The 26,499-nt window shown below is 49.8% G+C and overlaps 1 protein-coding gene across 2 annotated transcripts in view; it reads right to left on the bottom strand.

The window, feature by feature from the left end:
* LOC144145175 (cytospin-A-like) overlaps window positions 1–26,378 on the bottom strand; it is a 54,782-nt gene extending 28,404 nt beyond the window's left edge. Inside the window, exons 1-11 of one of the 2 annotated variants that reach the window (XM_077676694.1) lie at window positions 25,948–26,378; window positions 21,357–21,609; window positions 18,589–18,731; window positions 16,824–17,035; window positions 16,582–16,746; window positions 12,663–12,811; window positions 12,250–12,550; window positions 10,607–10,851; window positions 2,859–3,048; window positions 1,450–1,662; window positions 1,148–1,309 (exon numbers count right to left, since the gene is read on the bottom strand). In XM_077676694.1, the coding sequence (XP_077532820.1) occupies window positions 1,148–1,309; window positions 1,450–1,662; window positions 2,859–3,048; window positions 10,607–10,851; window positions 12,250–12,550; window positions 12,663–12,811; window positions 16,582–16,746; window positions 16,824–17,035; window positions 18,589–18,731; window positions 21,357–21,574 (1,998 nt within the window). In that variant the 5' untranslated portion in view covers window positions 21,575–21,609; window positions 25,948–26,378. The remainder of the gene's footprint in view (window positions 1–1,147; window positions 1,310–1,449; window positions 1,663–2,858; window positions 3,049–10,606; window positions 10,852–12,249; window positions 12,551–12,662; window positions 12,812–16,581; window positions 16,747–16,823; window positions 17,036–18,588; window positions 18,732–21,356; window positions 21,610–25,947) is intronic. The other variant, XM_077676693.1, reaches the window with a different exon arrangement.
* Between the last annotated feature and the right edge of the window lie 121 nt (window positions 26,379–26,499).

Raw genomic sequence — 26,499 nt, 5'->3', positions numbered from 1 at the left:
ACTGACGTACCAATACGTATTCAAAAGCACTTCCCCTCCGCAGTGTCATTGATGCACCGGTATGTTTTCCACTGTGCGTTCGAAAATTCTCGCCATAGTGCAAAGCTGGTGCGCCTGGACTGTTTGCCCCACCTCTCGAATTTCTCTAGTAGCTCATATTTTCACTCTCAAGCTTCTCTGATGGTATATTTAAGAGTACTGAGCGACCACGCCCACCCTTCGTTGCTGGCGGGCATGGTCGTTCCGTGCACTGTATTCTGCCGGGTTGGTGACCATACGGCAGGCGTGCGATCCTGTACGGGTGCAAGGGTTGTTGTCCCATTCGCAACGTGTTTCTAGTTTTTTATTTTTTTTTATTTTTCCCCTGTTCCCACGTCCCCTACAGCACACCAGGTTTGCCAAACGCACCGTGGCCTCTCCAATAGAACGAAACATGACTCAATCGTGGCTTTCACTCGCTTGCCGCGCCCTCACTTGCCGCGCCCTCACTTGCTGCCCAAGCACCGGGATTATCCCCGCGATAACAATAACGTCACGGTTCAGTACTGCAACAGATGAAATGAGTAAACTGGAACCGAGTCTACCAGGAAACCTTGAAAACATTGGCGGAGTGCAATGCACCTCATATGCACGGCAGCCTGGCGGTTATGTTTTTGTTGTAATGGCGACGCCCAATCAGGAGAGCCGTTTCAGCAAATGCGGCCGGATAGCCAATTCCCTGTTAGAATCTATCACTTGCTTCGTTTCACTGCCCCTCTTTTCTGCAGTTTGTACGTTTGTGAGTGAGTGACAATAAGAGCTGCGACCGGAAAGCGGAAGTTGAAGACCCAGCGAATCTAATGTGACCATGATGGCAGCGCCCGGTGGCATCGTTCCGAAGATACAACGCTGCAAAAATTGCCGTGTTTTCGTCATTTTGCGGAAATATTTTGTCACCTCGGCTGACATAAATATTTTTCTTTGGCACTTCGCGATCGTTTTTGGTGGGGAAACTTTGGAAACGCATAGAATATAACAAGTGCAATCCAAAAATGTGACTTTCGAAAAACCGATGTTTTGGCCACTCTTTGCAATCTGATCCCCTCAGGCCTGCTCCATGGCCCAAGGTTTTCCTTTCCAACGTAACGAGCGAGAAGAAAGCATTCACCCGGATCTTGGCCAGCTGCGCCTCGAGGGCGTCCAGCTTCTCCTGCAGCTGCTGGTTGTCGCACTGCAGTCGCTCCACCTCCTGCTGGGCCTCCGTCTTGAAGTCGTTGGCCACCCGCACCGTGGTCAGCAGGTCCGCCTCGAACCGCTTCCACTCCTCCTTCTGCAAGGGGGGGAGGGCGGCGTGAGCACACACGCGAGCAAGCTCCGCTTCTCGACGGGAACGAGAGCCACTCTCTGCGAGAGGCCCTGCTCCATCCACCTGAGAAGCCCCCCTATATTAAACAGGCGGGCCCTCCTTGCCTCGAGCCGGTGCTGTGCGTGCAGGTCATCGAGGTCGCGGCGGGCGGCCCCCAGCAGGGCGGCGTTGTCGGCCAGGCTGTTGCCCATCTCGGCCAGGGCGGCGCGCAGCTGCCGCTTCTCCTCCTGCAGGCGCTGGCTGCGCGACTCCGCCTCTGCGCTCAGCTGCGCCTTCTCTGCCTCCAGCTGCTCCACACGCTGCTCCAGTGCGTGCACCTGCGAGCGTGTGCGCGACGCATGAGCACCAGACACGGGCCCCTCTGCCTCCTCCTCCCCATCTTCTACTCCAAACAGAGATCTCTGGTGAAACTACATTCGTAGCCCGAATCCTGAATAAATCTCACGCTATGCCGCAAAGTATGATTTCGGACTAGTTTAGTTCGCCCCTCCCACAACTCTTTGTTTATTTCGTCTCTCCCCATTTTTCGTTGTTAAGTATATATTACTTCGTAACAGCAAAGCCAAGAAGTGAAGATGACCTCTACAAAAAACATAGAACAACGGCAGCAAGTGATTTCTGCCAAGATGATGAGGAAGAAGTGCTTTCAGGAAAACACGTCATCATTAATAGGCTGCACGCTTGTTGGTTTTTTCGTTGACTCGCTGCTCGAGTGCTGCTTTTTTACCACCACCCTGTTTTCGAACTTTCAGCACAGCCCAAGCCTACTCAGAAATGGAAACTTGTTTGCATATCAATAATGTCGTAGTTGCAATGAATAGCCTAGTTGACAGTCAGTGCTTGCATAGTGTGTCCCTTCAGCTTGTTTCTGTTTGTCACGTTTTTTTCCAGCCATGCCAGCATCCATTTTGAGAACAAATAGAAAAAAATTAAAGGAGTTACACTCAACATAAAAAGCTGTGAAAGTGCAGAGCAGTGATTCGCCAGAGGGGCTGCGGCACCCTCTCTTGACTAGTTTCAGTATCAGCCTGGCGCTGATACCAAAAGCAGTCAAGGCAAAGTGCCGCAGCTCCTGAAAAGGCCTATAAAGGGACAATGGGTTGAGTTTTCATTAATTAGGGGTAATTAATGCATTAATTCACGATGTTCTCATTATTTTATATTATTGTGCACTTATTTGGCCTAGCAACAGCAGCCTCCATGAAAACGGCGCAGCACAAAGATCCCTCCAACACTTCGCATATGAGTAGCATGTGCCTCTTTGACGCAATGATGGGACAGACATCAGCTTCGTAATGCGAGGGAGCAGGCTATAGGGGAAGCAGTAATCTTTTTGAAGCCCCTGTTTGGGTGCATGACATCGTGAGTACAGTGGGTAGATGCCGTGACCCAGTATGAGCTACGACAAGCCAGGCCCCTCATACTCTCCTGCCTGAGAGCCTATGCATGCAGCAACGTTGTCTCCTAGCGAGACTCGGTGAAAGGGACGGCGTGAGTAAAGGTGCCCCCGTACCTGAGCATTGGTGGCCTGCGTCTCCTCCTGCACCTGGGTGAGCAGCTGTGAGAGGCGGGCGGCCTCTCTTTGGGCCAGGGCCAGCTGCTCCTGCAGGCCTTCCTGCCTCTGCTGCTCCGCCTGCTCCTCCTCCTCTCGGGAGGAGGACACCCCCTCCATGGAGCCTCCAAGGAACGACTCCCCACAGCCACTGCCGGAGAATCGTAGCAAAGCGCAACTAAGAACCACACCTCTCACGCAGCGAGGCGAAGCCCCAATGCTGGTTTGACATGACTGTCGACATCAAGGATGCTGCGCAAGGGTACAAGTAGATGTGCGGGAACATTTGAAACTTCCGAATACCGATGCAAATATTACAAAATCTACTTGTCTTCGAATTAAACGGCCATGCCCAGAAAATTCTAATATTTTCAGAGTATTGCAATGTTCAAAAACACAAACAGACAGCTGTTTCGATCAACTCGGATACATGAAACGAGAAATGGCCAGCCAAAAGCCCTGCAAAATTAACCCTTTTGAATGAGCAAGAACAAGTCTGGCACAGGATGAATGGCATTTTGATCGCTCACAACTGCTGCAAAAATGCACAGGCCTTGTATTGCAGTGACAACATGCTTACCTACAATGCACCGGTTGCATGCAGCTAGACGGCAAGAAGGAGGTGCTTTTGGAGTGGTTCTTACCTCTTCGGCATTGGACCAACAACCTACACCCTTCTGCGTACAGACGAAGTGGTTGCACCCAAGCGACCCAGCTTTCTAATCAAATGACCTTTACCTGTAATGCTTATTTTATTCACATGTAAGACGTAAGAAAGCAGGACTAGGCTTTGTAATTTGTACTTTGTACTTTGTGCTTTGTACTTTGTACTAGGCTTTGACTAGCTTTGTACTCCTAGACACCGACACAAAGTTTTCCTCGATAGGAAGGTGTCCACACTGTGGCAGTGGCGAAGCTGTGTGCCAGCTGTTCCCATTAATCGTCGCGCAATTTCGCCAGTTTGGGTCCCATCGCATTTTGTAGCGCTTGACAAAGCCCACATTGATATTTCTGTGCATGTGCAGACATTCACAGAGCAGGTGTTGAAAATGAAATTCCTGCGTTGTTAGCATTGAGACGGGGACCATGAGCAGAGGACTGCAAAGCAAGGATACCGCCCTGTCACAAGAGCAAGCCTTCAAAGTTTTATGAATCAGTCATTTTTCAAGCTACGCATTGCACCACATACCAAGTTTCTTTTCCTAGAAATTCTACAATTTTTTGTAAAAGTGATGCAAATCGTAAGATATTTGCGCTGATTCAAGGCTATTTGAACAAAACTCGCACTCGCTTCACCTTTACAGGCCTAGTATTATATAGTCATCAAAACAGCTGTGCTACTAATCTAGACAAGCATATATGCATGGATGTAAACAGTGGCTTCGACACTGCCCATACTGAAACAAGGCTTACAGTGAGGTCAAGGAAAAAATCCCATGCCACCTCCACTAACGTGAAACCTGGGGAAGGGCGAAAGCATGCACTGCATAAGTGTATTCTTTGCACCTTGGCATTTTTGCCCACGGAGATGAAACCATTGGGGGGTATTAGTGTTTTGCCCAAGGAAATGAAACCGTTGGGCGGTAGCGGTATATAGCTTTGCTTGAAGCGCGAAACGTTCTAACGGGAGGCGTTGGAAAACGAGTGTCCTGGTGCGTTTTAGTCTTTTAGTACGCGTTAGGTTCTAGCACAAGGCGTAAACGAGTATTCCGGTGTTTTAGTAACGTGACTAGCGCGAGGCATCAATGAGTGTCCCGGTGTTTTAGTACCGTGACTACATGAGATGACGACATGAGACACCGACAGCCCGAGCCCCTAAGGGGTATTGGGAAGCCAGGGCTGAGTCCACTGTTGGGAATTTCACCGCTGTTTCCACTGTTGCGAACCATGGTAGCGTGGTCGATGTGGGCCGAGGTGGGTGAAGTGCCGGGGCAGTCATGACGGGCAAGTTGACGAAGAAGAAATCTTTATATACAAGTATTTACATCTTGGTATGAGAGCGGGCAGTGCGCTCCTGCGCGCGAGAGATTAAATAGGCACGTTGGGTCCCTTCCCCTTCACCCTTTTTCTCCGGCTGACGTCAGGAGGCACCAATCACGGAGGTCATGGCACTGATAGGAGCGCCACCACGCCAAACACACGCGCACACGCACGAGAGGCCCCTCCTCTCCGGGGCAGGTGAGCGCCAGGTTGCTCCCGCCGTGGCAATTCGCCGTGGTTAGAGCCCTCCTTTGTCCTGGCGATGTTGCACTACCACGAAGACGCTTTGCATCTCTCGGTGGAAATATTCTTCGAGTGGCTTATTGAAGACAACACGCCACAAGAGGGCATGACAATGAGGCGCGGGCACGCCGCCGAGGCTTGTTGTGCAGGGCGCCCAGCATTGCTTTTGTTAGCACCGCCGCTGTCCGGTTGGCGCTTTGAGAAGCCACGAGGTCGCTGAAAGGCGCATAGTTCAAGTAGGCGCAAAGTTCGCCACTGTGAATACGCCGGTTCGTGGCAAGTCGATGACTGAGGGTCAAAGGCAGGTTTTCGGGGAATCAGCGTCGCAACAGCACCCCCGCCGCCAGATAATGCATCAGGATGACGAGCGGCTCATCGCGGCTCGGCTGGATTGATGCGGATGGTCAGCAGGTTCATCCCTGGCTTGAGGCGGAGTTCTCCGAACTGCTGCTTTCTTGTGGTCTCCTCCATGAACCCACAGAAGGCACAAACACAAGGCTCCTGCAGAAATGACTAACTCGGCAGGACAACCATTGTCGAACCACACTCGATGCGGAAAGCGCCCTCTGAACACCACTCGAAATGCCAGACCATGATAACAAAACAAAACCAACCTGACTGCTAAAACATTACACCCCTTGAAACGATTCGAAGTGCTCATCTCGTGGCACAAGTTCAGAATCAGACCTCAATTTTGGGTGTTGTTAAAACAACAACTACAACAGTACCAAAGAATCATGAATGGGCTATAGGAGCTCTATGAGGCAGATGACGCAAACGAGCGAAGCCAACAGGAGCTCAAAAGGCATTCCCCCTTTTTGCCCATGACCATTTGTCAAAACTACTCAGCTACAACTGCCGTACTTCGAGGCAACCGAGGCAACGCATGCCTTTCGCCACCGTCTACAGCACAAAAGTCAAAACTACGAGACCGATACGACGTACAGCAAAACAAAGTATGACTTTACACGACTCTTTGGAAAACATAACATTTCGCACATACACTTACGAAAATGAAACCTGTGATAACATGGAAGTCCACAGATATACTAACACTTATCTGAAAGATAACCTGGAGATAGCTAGCTCACAGAGCTCGGCTACGTCAATCAACAATAATTCGTAGCTTCCTTCTTTATACTGAACCATAAAATTGCGCTGGGCTCACCATTACGCAAGACAACCAAACTGGCACATACAAATGCCTCAATACACAAAAACTCACCATAAACACGTAGTACTAAACGCAACTACTTCCGGTGTTTATATACAACAATTTCGTACACTCCATCAGGGTGAGACGAAAATGAACCTGACACGCAGATTTCGCCTACCTTACGTGGCGTTAAATCTCGAACATTAACTACTTCTCCAACCAACAACACAAAATTTACGCTTACCTCACGCTCTGTTCGACCTCGAACAATAACTACTCCTCTAACGCCTAACAAGTCTAACTACGCGGTGTTAGATCACGCACATGAACCACTTCTCGAACAAAGCACAAAAGTCACGCTTACTTCTCGTGAGTTCGATCACAAACAATAAGAACTTCTACAACGCCAAGCAAAAGTCTAACTACGCGGCGTTAAAGCACGACGATTGACACACTGCCAACCAAAAGAACAGACGCTTAACTTCCTCTGACTTACGAAAACTCAATAAACACTTGACTGGCAATACAGAATGAGTAAAGTACGCAGTTTATGCACGCGCACGCGGATTCGTCTGAATCCTTGACAACATCCTAAGCCCTCGTCAAAACAAACATTTCCGGGTGTGGCCTGCCGAAACGGTGCTGCCACTTAGGCCGACCGCCTGTGCTCAGCTTTTGCAAAGTACACCGCACAGTGTACGGGGGAGGTCTTTGACACTGAGGGGGAAAACAGGCGCAACGCATGCGGAGAGTACGGAAGTGAAGGGAACCCAGAGAAGAATGAGACGCCCGACCATGACGAACGCGTCGGCGGGGAACGCACTCTCCCCGAAACGTCCTCCCCTTAGCTCTCCGAGAATTCCTGCGGAACCCAGTCACCCCCTTCTGCCCTTTTCGGCGTAGTGCCCCTCGGCCTCTGTCACGGCTAGGGAGCGGCCTCTTTGTTTCCCTCGGACGTCTGAGTTTCCGTTTAGTTCTGCTGGTTCTGGCCATCTCAGCCTTGAATGCTGCAAAGTGAAAAGGCTCGCCTACTTTCTTTGCCTTTTTACGCTGACTGTTTTTCGGCCGCCTCCTTTTTCTTCTTTTGGGTATGGCGGCGCATTCGAGCGGCAATGCCCCGATCCCAGGCGACTTACAGTCAAACGTGTGTGGCATGTTCTGGCTGCCCGGGCCCACCTGCGCGGCTACTGGTTCGGCTCGCACTCGGCGATCCGCCGACGCAGTGGACTCGTTACTTCTCTGCGCGCCTACGGACTTAGGTCGCGCTTCGCGATCTGCCGACGCGGCCGACTCGCTACTTCTCTGCGCGCCTACGGACTTAGGTCGCGCTTCGCGATCTGCCGACGCGGCCGACTTGCTACTTTCTGGCGCGGCTACGCAGTTAGCGCGCGCTTCGCGATCTGTCGACGCGGCCGACTCGCTACTTCTCTGCGCGGCTACGAAGTTAGCTCGCGCTTCGCGATCTGCCGACGCGGCCGACTCGCTACTTTCTGGCGCGGCTACGCAGTTAGCGCGCGCTTCGCGATCTGTCGACGCGGCCGACTCGCTTCTAGTCTGAGAGACTACGGGCTCAGCCCGCTCTTTGCGATCTCCCAACGCGATCAGACCGCTTCTATCTCGAGCGGGACCGCATACAGCTGGGGCATCGCGATCTGCCGAACCAATCGGCTCGCTACTAGTCTGAGGAACCACGGGCTCAAGCAGCTCTTCACGATCTCCCAACGCGATCAGACCACTTCTATCTCGAGCGGCATCGCATACAGCTGGGGCATCGCGATCTGCCGAACCAATCGGCTCGCTACTAGTCTGAGGAACCACGGGCTCAAGCAGCTCTTCACGATGTCCCAACGCGATCAGACCGCTTCTATCTCGAGCGGGAACGCATACGGCTGGGGCATCTCGATTTGCCGACCCAATCGGCTCGCTACTAGTCTGAGGAACCGCGGGCTCAAGTCGCTCTTCACGATCTCCCAACGCGATCAGGCCACTTCTATCTCGAGCGGCATCGCATACAGCTGGGGCATCGCGATCTGCCGAACCAATCAGCTCGCTACTAGTCTGAGCGACTACGGGCTCAAGCCGCTCTTCACGACCTCCCAACGCGATCAGACCACTTCTATCTCGAGTGGGAACGCATACAGCTGGGGCATCGCGATCTGCCGACCCAATCGGCTCGCTACTAGTCTGAGGAACCGCGGGCTCAAGTCGCTCTTCACGATCTCCCAACGCGATCAGGCCACTTCTATCTCGAGCGGCATCGCATACAGCTGGGGCATCGCGATCTGCCGAACCAATCAGCTCGCTACTAGTCTGAGCGACTACGGGCTCAAGCCGCTCTTCACGATCTCCCAACGCGATCAGACCACTTCTATCTCGAGTGGGAACGCATACAGCTGGGGCATCGCGATCTGCCGACCCAATCGGCTCGCGTCTAGTCTGAGGAACCACGGGCTCAAGCCGCTCTTCACGATCTCCCAACGCGATCAGACCGCTTCTATCTCGAGCGGCATCGCATACAGCTGGGGAATCGCGATCTGCCGACCCAGGCAGCTCGCTACTACCCTGCGCGGCTACCGGTTCAGCTCGCGCTTCGCGACCTGCCGAGACGGTCGGCTCACCACTCTCCTTAGCGGCTACGGGTTCAGTTACTGCGCCTACTGCCTGTTGCATGGGCAGCTCTTCGAATAGCGCAAACTCCGTAAACTCTGAGAGTAACCACGCCTTAGAGCTCATCAAGGGACTGCAAACGGATTCGCTAGAACACGGCTGGCTGCCTTCTTCAACTAGTTCAGCGGGTCTGTCTGGAAGTGGAACGAAAACTGCATATCGCACGCTTTCATGCGAAGGTTCCGTCACCAAACTCTCACTGTCCTTGTTCAAGACCCCGTCACCGGATCTAGCAAGCACTGCCTTCCTGTTGATCGTGTCTGTCAGCTGCTCTATTTCTGCATTAAGAACTACCAATTCGCGTTCACACTGAATACGCTGTTCTCGTTCAGTGGCTGCTCCGCGCCACACGCACAGACTCTCCATCCTCAGGTAGTGCTCGTGCTTACTTTGCTTGCGCTCTAGCTCCCTTAGCTTTTCGGCTAATACCCGTTCTATTCTCTCTAGAATATCCTCATGAGCCTCGTCGGCCTCCTCGACGCTCACTTCCTCTGCCTCCAGTAGCTTGAGGATCTGTTGTTTTCGTCTTTTTCGTTTCGTGGGGCCAACAGAAATACCCAACTCCTCGCAAATTTCGAGGAGGTCCCGCACTCTGAACTTGTCCATCGTGATACTGCACCCCGAATGCTTACCCTCGCCTACTCGCTACAACAAAGTAGAAAGCAAAGTCAAAACCTAGAACGCACGACGCTGCGCTAGCAAGGTCTGGCAAAACGAGAGGTAAAACTTCAGGCACTCACCCCACCAAGGTGCTGACGCTGGCCGATCCCGCCGAGCTGCCATCCACTATTGGGAAGCCAGAGGCTGGTTCCACTGTTGGGAATCCCACCGCTGCCACCACTATTGGGAAGCCAGGGCTGAGTCCACTGTTGGGAATTTCACCGCTGTCTCCACTGTTGCGAACCATGGTAGCGTGGTCGATGTGGGCCGAGGTGGGTGAAGTGCCGGGGCAGTCATGACGGGCAAGTTGACGAAGAAGAAATCTTTATATACAAGTATTTACATCTTGGTATGAGAGCGGGCAGTGCGCTCCTGCGCGCGAGAGATTAAATAGGCACGTTGGGTCCCTTCCCCTTCACCCTTTTTCTCCGGCTGACGTCAGGAGGCACCAATCACGGAGGTCATGGCACTGATAGGAGCGCCACCACGCCAAACACACGCGCACACGCACGAGAGGCCCCTCCTCTCCGGGGCAGGTGAGCGCCAGGTTGCTCCCGCCGTGGCAATTCGCCGTGGTTAGAGCCCTCCTTTGTCCTGGCGATGTTGCACTACCACGAAGACGCTTTGCATCTCTCGGTGGAAATATTCTTCGAGTGGCTTATTGAAGACAACACGCCACAAGAGGGCATGACAATGAGGCGCGGGCACGCCGCCGAGGCTTGTTGTGCAGGGCGCCCAGCATTGCTTTTGTTAGCACCGCCGCTATCCGGTTGGCGCTTTGAGAAGCCACGAGGTCGCTGAAAGGCGCATAGTTCAAGTAGGCGCAAAGTTCGCCACTGTGAATACGCCGGTTCGTGGCAAGTCGATGACTGAGGGTCAAAGGCAGGTTTTCGGGGAATCAGCGTCGCAACAGGGGCTTCGCCCCTAATAACAAAGAAAACTACTTATACCCCTACACTGCTTGTAAGCACTTGCTTGCCCCTCTCTCCTTAAGGTAACTGACCCTGTGACCACAGCGGCAGGAGCAGTGGTGGTGCCGTCTCTTCCTCCTCCTTCACCAGCGCCAGAGGGGGAGGAGGAGGAGGTGGAGGCCTGTGTGGCCTCCAGGGCGGCCTGCAGCAGGGAGACCCGGTGTGCCAGCCCCTGCAGGTCCTGCTGGTGGTCCTGAGCCTCTCGGGCGGCCAGCTCCAGAGACGACTGCAGCTCCGCCACCTGCCCCCGCAGCACTGTCTGCTCCTCATGCGCCTTCTGCATGGACCATCCGGAGAGAGACGAGGAGGGCGCAGTCGTTGCATCTCCAAAAAAGAGTGTGCTAGTCCCTATTCTCCTCTACGGTTACCAGCTGGCCGCAACTGCCAGGCTTCTGAAATATTTTTCCCTATCTCCCCCTCACTCCATCCTTCTCTTCTGTGCCATTTGTAGTAGCATCGTGGAAAGTGCTGCTGTGCTGGCGTGGCGCATAAAGCTGACACGGAGGATAGCAGGGATTCGAAATAAGCAGGGGACACAGGTGGCAAAATTTGCTGTGCAACTGTGGGCTTCCTGCTGTTCGTGAAAAGGCAATACTCGGCCCAAGTGTAGTTTAGAACGTAGCTTCACACTGTGCAAGTTTACTGATTATGTTTCAAGAGATGTTTCTAGACCCCTTTGATGCTTTGCAAGGACAAAGACTTGTGGGTTGAAAACCTCTTCTCAGCACTTCAGCAGACTTCATTATTAGGAGAAGCGGCTATCTGTATTTAGTTTTCTACAGACTAAACGACACAATGCTAACTAGGACACTGCCCTTGCCCTGCAGCTTTCCCCAAAGCCTACAAAAGCATTATCACATGCAATAGTGTGCTGCTGTTGCCTACATCGTACGAAAGAAGCGATCTTCAGCTTATACCAAAGCAGATGCCACACTTCAGTCAACCCTGTGGTGTGTAACAGCTTGGTACCCAAAAAAGCTTCCTCAAGGTAATTAGTTTTTTGGTTTTAATGACTTTGCACAAACAACAGGACCTTTTTGGCGGATATCATCACCAAAATTTGCAGTGTTCCACCAGTACTGCCTTGCTCATGGTGCAATTTTGTAAATGCCTTTGTGCCCTAAAAGCTTTTCCAAGAAGATTTTTTTGAGAATGACCTTTCCATTGTCCCGAGAGAGAGAGAATTCAGGGCTGAGGCAGCTACTCTGCAACGAGCTGAGGTGGCATTCTCGTGTTTGTCCATTTTGTGTCAGTTTCAAAAGTGTCCATTTTGAGCAAGCCCTGATTGGCTAAAAGCGAACACCTGGATGTGACGCCACGCAAGCATGGCGGAGCTATGAGCCCCGGCTTCTCGGAGTAGACGATTTGGGCCAGAGGATTTTTCGTCGCCTTGTTGTTGGTTCGCTGGCGGAACGATGAACACATAAAAGATACGTAGTTTAAAGTGTGTTTAGCCGTCTAAAATGTGTTTACAAGAACAGCTGCACAAAAGCCAACCCAAAGCCCACCTACAACTGGAAATACGTCAAAATAAAACGGACGCAATAGGACGTTTTCAAAACGGACAAACACGAGAATACTGCCCCTGGTGGCACACACACAATCCCCATGCTTGGCGAGTTCGGATGACCCCGACCACTAAAGTGCCGCTGCAGGCTTGCAACCACCCACCCACCTTGAGCAGCTCGACGTAGTGCTGCTCCCGGGAGAGCTGCTGGTGAGCCACCGGTGGGGCAGCCGAAGATGAGGAAGAGGAGGCGGAAGAGGACTGTCCGCCGCCGCTGTTGCCGAACAGCAGGGCCCGCAGGTGGTCGTTGTGCGAGCGGCAGTCCTCGAGCTTCTCGGTCTGCGAGCAGAGCGACTCGAGCAGCAGAGCCTTCTCATCGGAGCAGCGTTCGTTCTCCAGCTGCAGGTCCATCAGCTGGTCCTGGAGGTCCGTCAGCTCCTGCAGGGTCGCCTGGAGCTCCTCGTTGGTGCTGCGAGAAAGAGAGGAACGCTTCGTGGACTTGGCCAAGAGGATCGGGCGAAGCAAAGGCGCAGCCAGAATGGCAAACATGGGGGCGGGTGTGAGAGGAGTGGGGTCTGCACCTGTAGTGGGTCTCTTCCATCTGCATGATGCGGTCCTGGAGGCAGGCGACTGACATCTCGCTGATGCTGCTCGTGCTTGCCTTGTCCCAGTCCAGCCGGCTGCCGCTGGGGCAGGCTTCGTCCGACAGGGCACCGTCCAGCGACTTGGCCTGGGGGGGGGGCCAACCAGAACAAAGTTTTCATTGTAGCCCCGATGCCACTACAATGCAGAGAAGACTCAAGAAGACCAAAATTATGTTCGCACCTACTGGTTGTAAGCCACAGATGTGGCCACACCTGTGAACAAGCACCCACCCACAACCCGTACTAATTTTGGCTAAATTTGGGAAGTGGGCAGGAAGCAGTCTATTCACAATGTCCCTCCAGAATGCGCTTTTTGGGAGAGTTACTGAGTGCAAGAACGCCTCACGACGCACAAACAAGAGTACTCGCTCCAGGGGAGTAGTGCCTCAATGAATTGTGCCGTCGTATATAAGCAGTAAATTTGTTTCAAACCCGCTCCCCCATGCATCACTGCTCCATCATTGCCACTACTAGTACTGGTTATTGGTACACTGTATAGACATTACCACGGTTAAAGGGGCCATGAAGACAAAATGCAAGTTTGGTTCATTCAAAAGATTGCCTCGCTAGGATAACACTGACACTACTTCTAACGTAAACTTCGCCCAAATGAGCTATATAATGAGGAAAACGGAGAACAGGCATGCGAATCCCCAGATGCTTTCCCGTAATAACATATTTTGGGATACTTGTTGCGATTGGCTGAGGGTGACAAAATCTAACGCAAATTAAACAGGGATTATAAGCTTGTAGAATGAGCTATTTGCAGTTACATTTAGTGCTCATTCTTTTTATAGCAGTAAGATAGGTGGTGTGAAGAATGGAAGTTACGAACAAACACAGCCATCGAGCGCACTGCACTTGTTTGACATGATACTGGCCAACTGACCTAAGTGACACTGTATGACGAGTCACGTCCAATGTTTTATGAAACGATAGCTATCAACCGTAGCAAAAAAATGCCAGCTAGAAGTTCAGTTACAAGCAGACCAGTGCGGATTCCTTGAGCAGTATCGCTGCGCCATATAAGAAGGCAGAGGGTAACCAAGGTTACAAAAAAGGCATTTGGCCAATAGCAGCACCCTCAGCCAGCATAATACAGTGTAGACCATTTATAACGCAACCGCTTATAGTGCGGGACCGGATATAACGCGGGTTTTTGTGACCACCGGTTTGCCTCCCATAGAACTCAATGCATAAGCATACCACTTAAGATGCGGTTGGCCGAAGCACAATACCGTTTATAGTGCGGTTTTTCGGCGGGTCTGCTCATCGACCGGCGCAGCTGGGGCATCGTTTTCGGGTAGCAAAAGAAAAAAAGAAATGATGAAATCGGCCATCTGACGCAGCGCGCACCCCTTGCTCTCCTCTAACTTCGACACAGAAGCAAAAAATCCCTTTAGTTCGCGCGTATGTGATAACCACAGCTGTCCTTGCTTGATGCACCTCAGAAGATAGCGACCGGCTCCCCGTCCGCGCGTGGCAAGTTGTTTCTATTAATCATGAACCGCATGGCCCGTTTTCGCACACGAATTGTGCACATCGGCGTTGCGCATGCGTTTTTTTCATGCTCGCGTCTACGATTCCGCGCTGGCAGTGGCTTCTTCGCGTGGCAGTGGGAGGAGCCTGACGACTTGCACCAATGGAAAGACGCGCACCTAATGGCAGGAGATTCGAAGCGCTCCGAGCCGGCTAGCCGCGCCAGAGGTGTTTAGGCTAAAGTCGCTCGATCAGATGAAGGGACTTTAGTTTAGGCTTACCACCGCGGTATTTTTTGATGGGCGCTTTCACAAGCAGCGTGGATGGCAGTTTATATTCCACTTTGCGGTCACCTTATCAGCTCTTTTTTTGCATGAGCATCTTCGCTTGCGCCTCGTGCGGCATTTCAGCGAGCGGTTAGAAGTGGTCACTGGAGCAGCCTGCACCGCTTCACGGCCAGTGCCGACGCCATGTTGCCGCCTCTTACCGCGCCGCACACATTATGTCAGTTGTATCCGCGCCGGCGTAGCCGCGCCTGCGGCGTGTGCTGCACGTTTTCGCGAGAAATCGCTCCATGCGGTTCACGCTTTAGAACGTTGTGCAGATAAGCCCTAGCTCTTCCCAAACAAGCGAGCCGCGCGAAGATTTCCACCAGTACATTGCGCTGATAAGCAGCCGCCTTCGGCATCGTGAACACAAGGTGGGGTAAAAAAAAAATCCCGCTGGCCTTTCTTATCATGTCCTGCGGCATCTTCATAGACGCAAAAAACGCAGCCATGGTCTTTCAAAACACAAACACAACGGAAGTTAAAGCCGCACTCGCCGTTTGTAAGACCGCGCTTTTGCAATGTGTGAGACCCGGCAGCAGCGGCTGATTTTAAAAATATACGAAATAAAGACCCTTCCTTCGTTTTTAGGCGCTGTGCGTTTGGGTGATAAAAAATTTAGGATGACTTGAGAGGAGGGGGGGGGGGGGCGATTTGGTTGAATTCGCGCACGTTTTGGTTATAGTGCGGTACCGCTTATAGTGTGGATTTTTGCGGCTCCCACGACATACGTTATAAGCGGTCTACACTGTAACTTCCGTTTTAGGTACTAGCCCATAATACGTCATTGTTCATGTCACGTAACAGACGATGCAGCTGAGGAATTGAATTTTGGCTTAAATTGTTTTGTTTCTCAGTGAATAAAGCATTGTTTACTGCCTGACACTAAGGGCACTACAAAACAGCAAATTTTTTTAATACAACAAACTTGTACAATAGAACCTCGTTGATACGTTAAAAAAAAAAAAAACGCGAGGGAGAAAAGTACTATACAGAGAAACATTTGATCCGCCGCAGTAAAAAAAAAAAAGCAATTGAGAGACAAACATCAGCATTTAATGGCCTTTTTCACTTGCACATGTTCGTCAATGTCTACTGGTGCATGCTGTGGCCCTTTGAGAGCAAGGGCTCCTTTTCTAAACATTGCGGACTTTTGTCCATACTGGGACTGTCCTTTGCGCGAAAGTAACTCCGCACCGCCTTCAAGCCGATCACGGCCTGAGCATATGTGGCCGCCAGAGATGCCACCTCTTCCTCTCCGACGCCGCCGCCATCTTTCTCGGAGTAGTGTCCGCCCACGGCGCTGCTTCATGACGCGATTTCGCCACGATTTCTTCTAAGGGTAGCGCGTTTCGCATGTTGGGATGTCGTTATACAGGTGACGTTGATTAAAGGCAGCCGAGCAACAAACTGCGGGAAAGCCGATAGAATGACCCAGGCGGCCCGACCGCCGCTCGGCACGTGCTTATTGCGCAACACGCTCTTCAGCTCAGTCCGCATGCCCATCAGTATGTTTTTTTTTTCACTGTAAAATGTACCATCCTGTCGTAGTTGGATAAATTTTTTTTAATTTTGAATGTACTTACTGGAAAATCGCGTTATCCAGGAACGTAGTAACTGGGAAAAAACACTGTTAACGCTATGGGGAATTTTAAGTGTTCACAATTGAGAGCGTAGTAACCAGGAAATTGTATGAACCGGGAACGTATCAACGGGGCTCCACTGTATTATGTCTTCATGGCCCGTTTAGTAAAAAAAAAAAAGGAGCTAATTCTTACCACTCATCTACATACACACAATTCAAATGATCACATAGAAGCTGTTTTTCTAGAAGCTTTGCTAGAAGACAAGGAGATCATGTGGCCAGGAGTGCCACGAGTGCTCTTGGTAGAACAGAGCAACAAGGGCCTAGCATACGGTAACCAGAGCAACGAAGCCCGAACAGAAGAGAGACGAGCAAGGGACGTGGCCACTCGCTTCCTGTTCCTTCCAAACGACCCCACGCGCAGCTCAAAACGAAGGCTGCACCAAAACTGAGCCCTGAGGCAGACCTGTTCCCGAGTGCCGCCGTCGAGGCTGCCCGCTGAGGCCGACCGCTGCAGGGGGCCCTTGCTGCCCTCCTCCTGGGGGTCGATCCCCAGCTGGAGCAGGCGCTCGCGCAGGCTGCTGTTCTCCACCTCCAGGGCCTCCAGCTGACGACCCCCACCGGAGCTCTCCTGCAGGGGGGAGAAATAAGGGGGAGATATAGAACGAGAGAAGGAAGGGCCTCTCAGAGCCTCTGCAGAAAGCCCACCTTGAGGTGCTTGATCTCCATGCGCAGAGTGGCGATCTCGGCCTTCTTTCCCTCGGCGTTGCGCACCAGCTCAGAGACCTGCTGCTCCAGCAGGGCCTTCTCCCGCTCCAGCTGCAGGATGGTGGTCGGGGAAGCCTTGGCCGCGCTCTCGCTCGTCTGTGTGCCCACCGTGGGCTGGTGGGAGAGCGGGGGGCCCCCTCCACCTCCGCCTCCTGGCAGATAAGGGGCCGGGACGGAAAGATATACGAAGGAGGACCAGTGCTGTGACAGCAGAGCCTGTAACTGCAGGCAGGCCCGTCTCTCTCAGTTGTGTCCTGGAGGCAGTTCACACGTACACGAGCACAAAGCCACAGTTGCTGACGATGCGGTTACAGTGTACTAGAAGGTAAAGGTGTGTCGTGTGGGGGAAAAGCCAATGGGGAGCACGGGTCCCTTTTGCGATGAAAAAATTGTATGGAGTGCAGGCGTTCCCCAGAGAACTCCTGTTGCAGCCAGCGCCACCTATAAGTTTTTAAATCAAACTACACAATTATTTTATGCGTTCTAAAAAATTTACATCAATGAAATGAAGAAATAGGACTATTTAGGGAAATAAACAAGGATTAATTTGGCAAACAAAACTTCTGAAACCAACTGGTAAGCAGTGGCCGCCAGGGGCTCTGCTTACAACAGGAGTTCCTCAGCAGAAATTTTCATCGCAAAAGGGACCCCCCTTATCGGCTCCGAACGACAAGCCTCTCTCTTCTAGTACACTGTAATGTGGTTGCACCACTCCGATAGCATGGTCACTTGGAAGGGATTGTGCATGCTATAACAGTCTGATAGATGCTCTTGGCTAAAAATTTCAGTCTGTGAAAAAGACTTTGCATACAAGTCAAGAAGTATGCCATTCAGTTTTGAAAAACCACTACTCAAGCATCACTAAAAATGCTCATTAAATTATATGTTCATTCATGACACAGCTCTAGACATGCTAACAGCATACGGTATCTTCTGGCATAGTACAACTACTTCAAATGCTATTAGGCTTCTTCCACACGTTAAAACAGCCTGTACAAATAACACTTCTCATAACAAATTACAATGGGTAGTTTGCCCCAGTTTAGTTTGTCTCTACCTACGTGCATTTAGACAATTGCGTGATAAGCGGAGCGCGCTACTCTGCCATTATCTCACAGCACGTCAGTGCCGCCGTGTATGTTGTTGTAAATATTGTTTGAACCTTCCATGCAGCAAATGCCATATGGTTCGGATGAGCCACACAACGAGGCGACGAAGGACCAATGTATGTGCAGCATGCTGCACTTGCTGAGCTTCTGTGGCACGGCCTCAGCATAATGCCCTCCCCCTCACACTTCTGCCATACTTTCATCCTCCGCTTTTCTGCGGGTTCATTATCCTTGTCCTGTTTGTTCTTTCGGTTATCTCGTAGCGCGATGCCGCCGGGGAGCGTCTCACGACGCCTCGGCATATCCCCCCCCCCCCCCCCCCCCACACACACACACTTTCACCATACTTTCCTCTCCCGTTTTCCCTTCTGTCTTCTGTGTCTCCCTCGTTCGCTCGGTTATGAGGCCGGTGACGCCGCCAAACCGCAGCAGCAGGCGCTTAAGTGCTGCCCACTAAAAGGCCTAACGAGCCCTTGTGAAAGGGAATTAAAACTGCTAGTGCTCAAAGTCAAGATTCAAGGTACCCGGGTTCCGAGAGAGTTGGTGGGTGATAAGTGAGAAGGGCTGCCAATGGGGACATGGCCCATGCCGCCCACCTGTGCGCGGCTTCTTGTGCTCTTTGGTCTGGCCATTGGAGTCGAGGCTGTCCTTGCTTGAGGAGGACTTGATGCTGCTGGCCTTGCGGGCCCCCGTGGTGCCCCGAGACAGCATGTTCTCCTTGTTCACGGGATCAGAACGACTACAGGGGCACACAATAGAGCGCACTCCGATGTAACGTTTCGCATAGCACCACATGGACCCAAAAATGTGAACTACAGGCAGTAAGAACGGGGGAAGTACCATCACTCAGATTGGTGATGACACTAAACCGATTATGCTTCAATGTAGTAAAAACCAGCTTTCACGCATGGGGGCAGTTTCTGCAGGGGTCAAAGCATTCTGGACATTTTGCCGAATCGGGGCACTAACTATCAGAGCTAAAAGGAAACGCATTGCCCCTGCATTTTGTTTGGTCATTGAGACAGTACACTGCCATTTCACAGATATCTAGAACAGCCCCACAGAAGCAGCCTCCGTAAATGAAAACTAGCTCGCATAACTGAACTGCATCATAACCAAGTTGGTAGCATCACTGCATGACCTTCGTAATAGACCACAAAATGTGCTCTCCGTGCAAAAGTTAGGTGCAAACAAGCAAAGCAATTTGTACAAAGATATTTTATAGTATTTGCAACAGCACTACAGTGTCCTGTATACTGAAAGAAATGGCTCAACAACGCATTATTCAGCAACACAAGATTATAGGGGAACATGTTCAATGTAAGCCTATTTTAAGTCGACGAAATGATGTGGATTCGACAAGCGGGCTCACACCCAGGCATAAATTGCATTTTTCGATATCTAACTCAATTTATAAAGCAACTTCATAAGCGATACCTTGCCAAAGGTTTCTCAGAAGCTTAAATAACCATGTCAGCCTGTTCCCTTTCATTCATTGATTCAGCAAAACTATGTGCGATATCTTTGAGTGATCCATTGAATGAACTGAAGGTTTGTGAATACATCATAGCTGTCAGAAAAAAAATTAAATACCGTATTTTAGCACATATAACCCACCCCTGCATAAAATCCGCATTCCCACTTTCAGCCCACCAAAAAAGAAAAAACCTTGCGTATTGCATGCACATTTTATACAGGAAAGGCTGTACCGAAGCTACCGCTCAAGCAACACATCATGCTGACTGCAAGGCTAAAGTCACAATACACTAAATAAAATTCAGTTGTTAGAGTGCCCTTATCCTTGTTTTTTCTTCCTTGCCCTGGTTTGTCTTGCGCAATCGCTGCCATGGAAGGCTTAGTCAGGGTTACTGCGTAGGAGCTTCACGGCACAATGCGCATTGCCGTGAAGCTGCACTAAAGAAAAAACCTCGCGTATTATCCTCACCCCTACTTTGCCACTGAAATTTTCGCATTTTTGGTGCGGGTTATACGCACGAAAATACAATACACCTTTATGAATATTAACATGTCCTCAAATTTCACACAGCATAGATATGAGTGAAATACAGCGGCAATTTCCAATAGGGGCACTGTCTTGTGCTTTGCTTAAAGCTCCGAGTCTGAAATTTCTCACATCGCTTGAGAATCTCACACAGCTTGAGAATCTGGTATAAAAAGACAAGCAGTGTGAACACCACTTAGCAATGCACCAGCCTGTCTCCAGCCTGCGATATGCCTCTGCAAGTCTGATGTGTGACATAAGTGGTGCATGGGCAAGCTTTGCTGACAGTCCTGCACATTTCACTTGTAACTTGCATTTGACAAAGACCACTACAACTGCCTGATATGTGTTCTGTTCAAAACAACTCTCAGTGGCGTTTACATGTGCCCGTAACGAAGGAACATTAAAGCCATCATACATGACGGTTCCAAATGCTTTTGAATGGTGTCATGCATAGTCTATGCTATTTGTAAACACCTTTTAAGGCAGTACACAACAGCAAGGTTCGTTTTTGAGAGCATTAACATATGGTCAAACAATGCCCGTGGCAACTTTCAGTAGGTACTGTCAATGACTGATGCTAAAATGCACCCGCTGCTTTGCTCACGTTTTGCAGCACCTTGCTGTGAGTCACTAATAATGGGAGAATAATGTGGGAGGGAGGAAAAGGCCCCTCTTTTTTACATTCATTCACAAGCACAGGTGCAGCTTTCCTCGTTAAATAACTGCCATAAAGGCTTTATTTTCTAGCTTCATTTCCAGGCAAAGAAAGTGCACCTTTCGTTGTTAAACAACTGCCATTACAGCCACAAAAGGTCAAATCTTTGAGCTGCGATAAAGATGCACGTAGTTTGCTGTTAAGTGTTTCTCAACCTTCTAACTGCGAACACCTGTTTTTTAGACAAAGCTTCTTTCCTGCCTCACACAAATACAAATAAATACTTAGAAGACGCTAAGGTTCACTTTTTAAGTGTGGAACGCGATAGCATTATCATACTTGAGGATAACAATGACACTGTAGTGCACCAGGCACAGATACACAGCATCGCATTCATGACGTGACGTGTATCAAGAGAGTGCCGGCCCTACAACCCATTACATTCTAGTACTGATGTCATTGTAACCCTAGTGGCGCCCGGATGCAGTGTGAAAACTTTCCACTCCTGCTCGCATGCCATCTGTTGGGGCAGCACCTTACGATCTCAAAGGTTTCAAAGGGCACTGCAAGGTGGCACTACATGACTTGTCGCTCGGCCGAAGCCTCCCTCACTCCCAACGCCGCTGCCAACACCAACCTTTCTCTGATAAAGGGCCCTTTATGCTATACGTTAGAGAGAGAAAAAGAATGCTAAGGTGGCTTGCCTTGTGGACATGGGTTTGTTGGTGCGGGTGCGGGTGGCGACCCCTCCCGTGGGGCCGGCCGGGCGCGACGGGTGGTGGGTGTCCTTCTTGACGGGCGCGAAGATGCTCTCCTGGCTGCGGGTGGTGGCCCGGTGCAGGGCGCTCAGCCCCTGGGGCAGCGCACTGTTGCCCGCTGACCGCAGGGTGCCGCCCACCGTGCGCCCAGCATTGCGCATCATCGGGCCACGCTGACACAATCGCGCTCCAGGTACCGCTGCAAGTAGAGAGAGGGTGCGACACGGAAACGTTCCTCATTCCTCACTCCGACTCTCACAAAGCAATGTCAGGTGCTTCGTTTTAGTGCTGATAGCCAGCAGCATCAGTTCATGGCATCTTTACAGCCATAGCCAACTGCAGAAAATTATTGTTTGATTTTAAAATAATCGGGTAAATGCAATTGTAATGCATGGTGTGAAACAAATTTCACCGTCAAATGCGCCCTTTGCAAAAATTTTAGTGCGTTCATATGACCGATATACAACAAAAAAGTAAATAGTAGTCACAATGGTCCGTATAACATTCCAGTATCCTGTATTAATACATACTTGTACCCATAAGGCGTATGTACGTATGTATGCATGCATGAATATTCAGTGTTACCTTCAACACCACTCAGCGCAAATAAACGCACTTCTTTAAAAGAAATACTAAAATGATTTGCAAGCTTAACTACCACACCAGATTGAAATCCGTGTGTACCTCGTCATCTCAACTTTTCCAGCTCATTTGCATGCATCTATGAATAAGAAATGTGCATTCGAGAATGCTGTTTCTCTCACTTTCATAGCACCCTCCCTGCCAATTTGCGGACATCCGCTACGACAACACACCAGCAAGTTCGCAAGGCTCACTTTCACAAAGTGCTAGCATGTTTAGCTTGTACACAATGCTGACATGAACCATGAAATGAGTGAAAAATCATTATTTTGAAGGCTGAAATGGCATAACGCACTGCAAACCAATTTTATGTCATTACAGGTAGATAAACTAATGCCCTGGTATCACTAACTAGTCAAATAATAGATCGCCTCCGTTAACCTGTTCAGCACAGTTATAAGGGTTCATATAGATCCCTTTAATTCTTAAAGACTGCAGACTATTTTTCTCACACTATCAACAACACATCCCCTACTGTTAGTTGTAACTAGTAGTATAATAAAACCAATCAGTGTATTTCTTACACTGGTCTTTTCTTGTTATAATCCCGTGAGCAGTGTTATCAATGTTAACCGCACACTTGGACGTCTATAACATCATGTTTTGATGACATCAACTTCCTTTAAATTTGTCTAGTGACTACCCTGTAGTAAGCTTGCATATGGTGTATCAATTTGAGAACCTCAGAGTAAATCCCTAATGAATGCGACAAAAACATCAGAATTGCACAGCTTGTTTATTCCCCTTCCCCCACTAACTATGAACTTTCAGCTAGTCACACACCAATGACACACACTTTACAATTAGCGCTTCTTAAATTAAAGGGGCCATGCAGACAAAATACGAGTTTGTTTTATTTGAAAAATTTTACATTTTATAGTGTTCCAAGTGCTTGTCTGGAAGTAAACGATGCTTCATAAACTGAGAAATTAATCAATTTAAGTTAAAATTTTGATTATCCCGCCAAATCGTGTTTTCGTGACGTCTGCAATGACCTCACAAGAACCTCTCTGCAGCCTATTGTCGAGCTTTGTTTACCGTTAGTCAACCTAGATGGCGCCACCATACTGCAGCGGGCTGTTTTCTGCCTTTGTTTTGTTTTTGACCGTATTTGTACCTGGCTTGTTCTTGCTAGGGTAGAAAATAATGGTTTCGTGAAACATGGTGTTCGCTCGGCAGATATGGTCACGTAAGACACCGTCGCTTACGACAATCAGCCAGTGTCATCTGAGACAACCCCAAAGCGTTGCAGATCTGTGCAGCTAAAACAACCATAGTGCGTGCAGTACCAACAGCAGTACGCATCGGTACTTCTATGTTTATGTGTACTTTTGCAACTTGCACTGCTTACCCCACCATTCTTACCGCTATAAAAAGAAGGTGCCCTAAATTTGAGCGCAAATAGCTCGTTCGGCAAGCTTAAAAGCCCTGCCTAATTTGCGTTTGCTGGCCTCAGCCAATCGCAGAGCTGCCACATGACTTCATAGGCTCTGTTGCGGGAAATGAGCGTGGGTCACATGGCCATTCCCTTTTTCCCTAATTATGCAGCTTATTCGAGCTAAGTGTCCATTAAAAGTGGTGTAAGTATGCTTCTAACGAGTCAATCTTTCGAATGAACCAAACTAGTGTTTTGTCTCCATGGCCTTTTTAAGCTATATAAAAAAAATCTCCCCCTTACATATTTTTATCACATGACTGCATATTTAAAATATACCTCGCTCGCGTCACCAACCCACATTTCATCGCGTACAGGTGATGCCCCCTGAGTCAGCACCCCTTTTTACCACAGAGCTTCAGATCATCTATCATCCCAAAGACGTCACAGAAATGGAACCACCTTTTTAGCGGCCTTAGTTAACACAAACAAACCCTAAGAATCCAAGTGCTTGCACGACCCTCATGGTGTGGCATTGGCTCATTAGTTCCTGTTTCGTTTTTTTGGCTGTTGCCATGCACATTTTTTTGTTGTTTAGCATAAGATGGCTGGCCTCTACAGTACTTATTATAACAGAAATTCTTCGCTTTTTTTCTTCGTCTATACTGAATCCCAACACAGCCCTTTCTATTCTAGAACAACTTTCGCACCAAAAAACAGCGGTATGCAGGCACCATTAAAACATGAACAGCAGGCATAAGAAGGCACAGGGACGACCAAAAGTTTACAGGACCTGAGATTTAAAATTTCCAGGAATACCTCTTTGTTGTTGTATCCCAAAAACTTCCACGTATGTTGGGCGACATCTAAACTATACTAAAACCATGCAAATCAGCTGCCCGGCTGCAATGCTGGAGGAGAATTCCCAAAACATTGCTGTTTCCGTGGTTTGTGAATGCATATGGCTACATATTAAACACAAAACATTGAGAAAATGACCACAAAGCACTTTTTAAAATCACACTTGTTTTGCAGCAGTGCCAAATTAGGTAACGGGATACTCTTCATTTCGTGCCAAGGGATTGTGCACACACGGGTAGAGTTAAACCATGATTTTACGAACTAGACTACAAATTTTTTACTAAATCAGACTACGAACAGATACATCTGGATTCGATTGATTGTAGGGTTTAACGCACCGATGCAGCGCAGGCAATGAGGCATGCCGTAGTGGAGGGCTCCGGATTAATTTTGATCTTTAACATGCGCCGAAATCTTGTACACGCGGGCGTTTTTGCTTTTCGCCTCCATCAGAAAAGCAGCCGCCGCGGCCGGGAATCGAACCCGCGACCTGGTGCTCAGTAGGTACACTCGGATTTACCCTTGCAGTTACCCATAGGCTTAATATGTACAAAGTTTCAAATTTGAGAAAATATTCCGTGGGTCCTGGTGGCTTTGTTAAACCATCCGATTGCGCATTATTTTCAGTTTACTGAAACAAACGTTGACTCTAGCCCAGAACCAAGACTATAAGGTGTGGTCTCAGCTGTGCTGAAAAATGTAATGCAGGAAATGTTTCAATGACAAAATTCGAAGCAGGAATTCTACTGGCTTTCAAGAAAAATGCTTTTGCACTCATTGAGGCCCATATGGGTAGTCCGCGAGACGCAACTTTGAATCGTACATAATATGCAATCTGCCAGAATAACAAATTAGTTTCCCCTCGAAAAAAGAAATTTCAGAGAGAGAGAGAGAGAGAGAGAGAGAGAGAGAGAGAGAGATGGACCTTGTCGTGAGTTATTAAATCATGTATCATGTGCACTCTTTGGAAATAAAACTCAGTTTAAATTCGAATTCGAAGGAGCTGCTCGCTGTTTGAAATAACTGCAAACCATGCACTTTACCGAACGCCAACTTCTTTCATCTGACTCTTTCCTCCGCCTGCCGGAATCGACTGACGACCTAGGTGAAATGACCGCCAATATTAGAACCGCAGATGCTCCCAAATCTTGCTAGTAGGGCGTGTCGCGTGAGCGCGTGATTGTAATTTTTCCGGCTATGTGCACGCCTGCGTGCTCTTGCATAACACCGTTACTAATGACCATGCCTGCAAGCTAACGCAAGGCAAGGTCTCGGTCGAAGACGGGGCCGCCCTCGGCGTCAAGCAACGCCGAATTTACGGGCGTGTGCTATAGTAAAGTGCCCGCAATCCATCGCGCAGTGCAAAAGAACGCTGATGCTCGAGAAGGCGGGTTACAACTGACGCGAACAACATAACAACGCGGCCCCTCAGCCCAACGCAGCAGCCGAGGCACGATAGCGGTCCAATCTGTTTTGAATCGGTAGGCGCCGCGTAAAAACGGCCACCGTTTAAATTCTGAGCGCACCAGCAAGCAGCATCCACGTTCTCCATTCGGCTACCTTTCGTTTATCGCTCGGAATTGTTTCAGAGCTCCAGGAGTAAATAAAGCAAGAAAATGAAACCAGAAAGTCCGTTCTTGTGCGAGGAACGTCGCTTACGTGGGGCACGGTCGCGATCTTGCAGGCCAGCTTTCGAAAGGCACGAGCTGCGGCAGCTAGATGCGGCAGACTGTCAACATGGGTATCAGCTGAAGACGCAGAAATAGGTCATCGGCGGCGGCGAGCACACCAGAGCACCAGCAGACGTTAGCAACTCCGCACGGTTCTGCCGTCGGGGCAGCAGCGCAAGGCGGGAGCAATTACCGAACATGCATCCCATTCGCCGACGCCACTGAGGCGAACTTCCAGCCGTTGCGACGGCGTAGTCGAGGCACCCGCCGGCGACGTAGCGCAGTTCCAGCCAAAAAGTCGACGCCTGCAATTTTCAGGCAGTGCAATTCGAATGCGAGCAAAAAGCACAAATCAAAAAAAGGTTGTCTGCGCGCACAATCGAGTAAGCCTAGTGACTGACACAGAAGCCGCTCTCGCTCCATCGGCGCTCCGATGTGCAGCGATGGAAAATAAAAAAAGAACCTGAGAAAGGAGATCGACGGAGGATTTTTAATAACTAAACGAATAAACCGCAATTAAATTGAAATAAAAGAGCTTACT

The sequence above is a fragment of the Haemaphysalis longicornis genome, unplaced genomic scaffold (genome assembly GCF_048455015.1).
Source record: "Haemaphysalis longicornis isolate Haplotype H1 unplaced genomic scaffold, Haemaphysalis longicornis Haplotype H1 scaffold_7, whole genome shotgun sequence".
Lineage (NCBI taxonomy): Eukaryota > Metazoa > Arthropoda > Arachnida > Ixodida > Ixodidae > Haemaphysalis > Haemaphysalis longicornis.
This window is presented reverse-complemented; position numbering and strand designations above follow the sequence as displayed.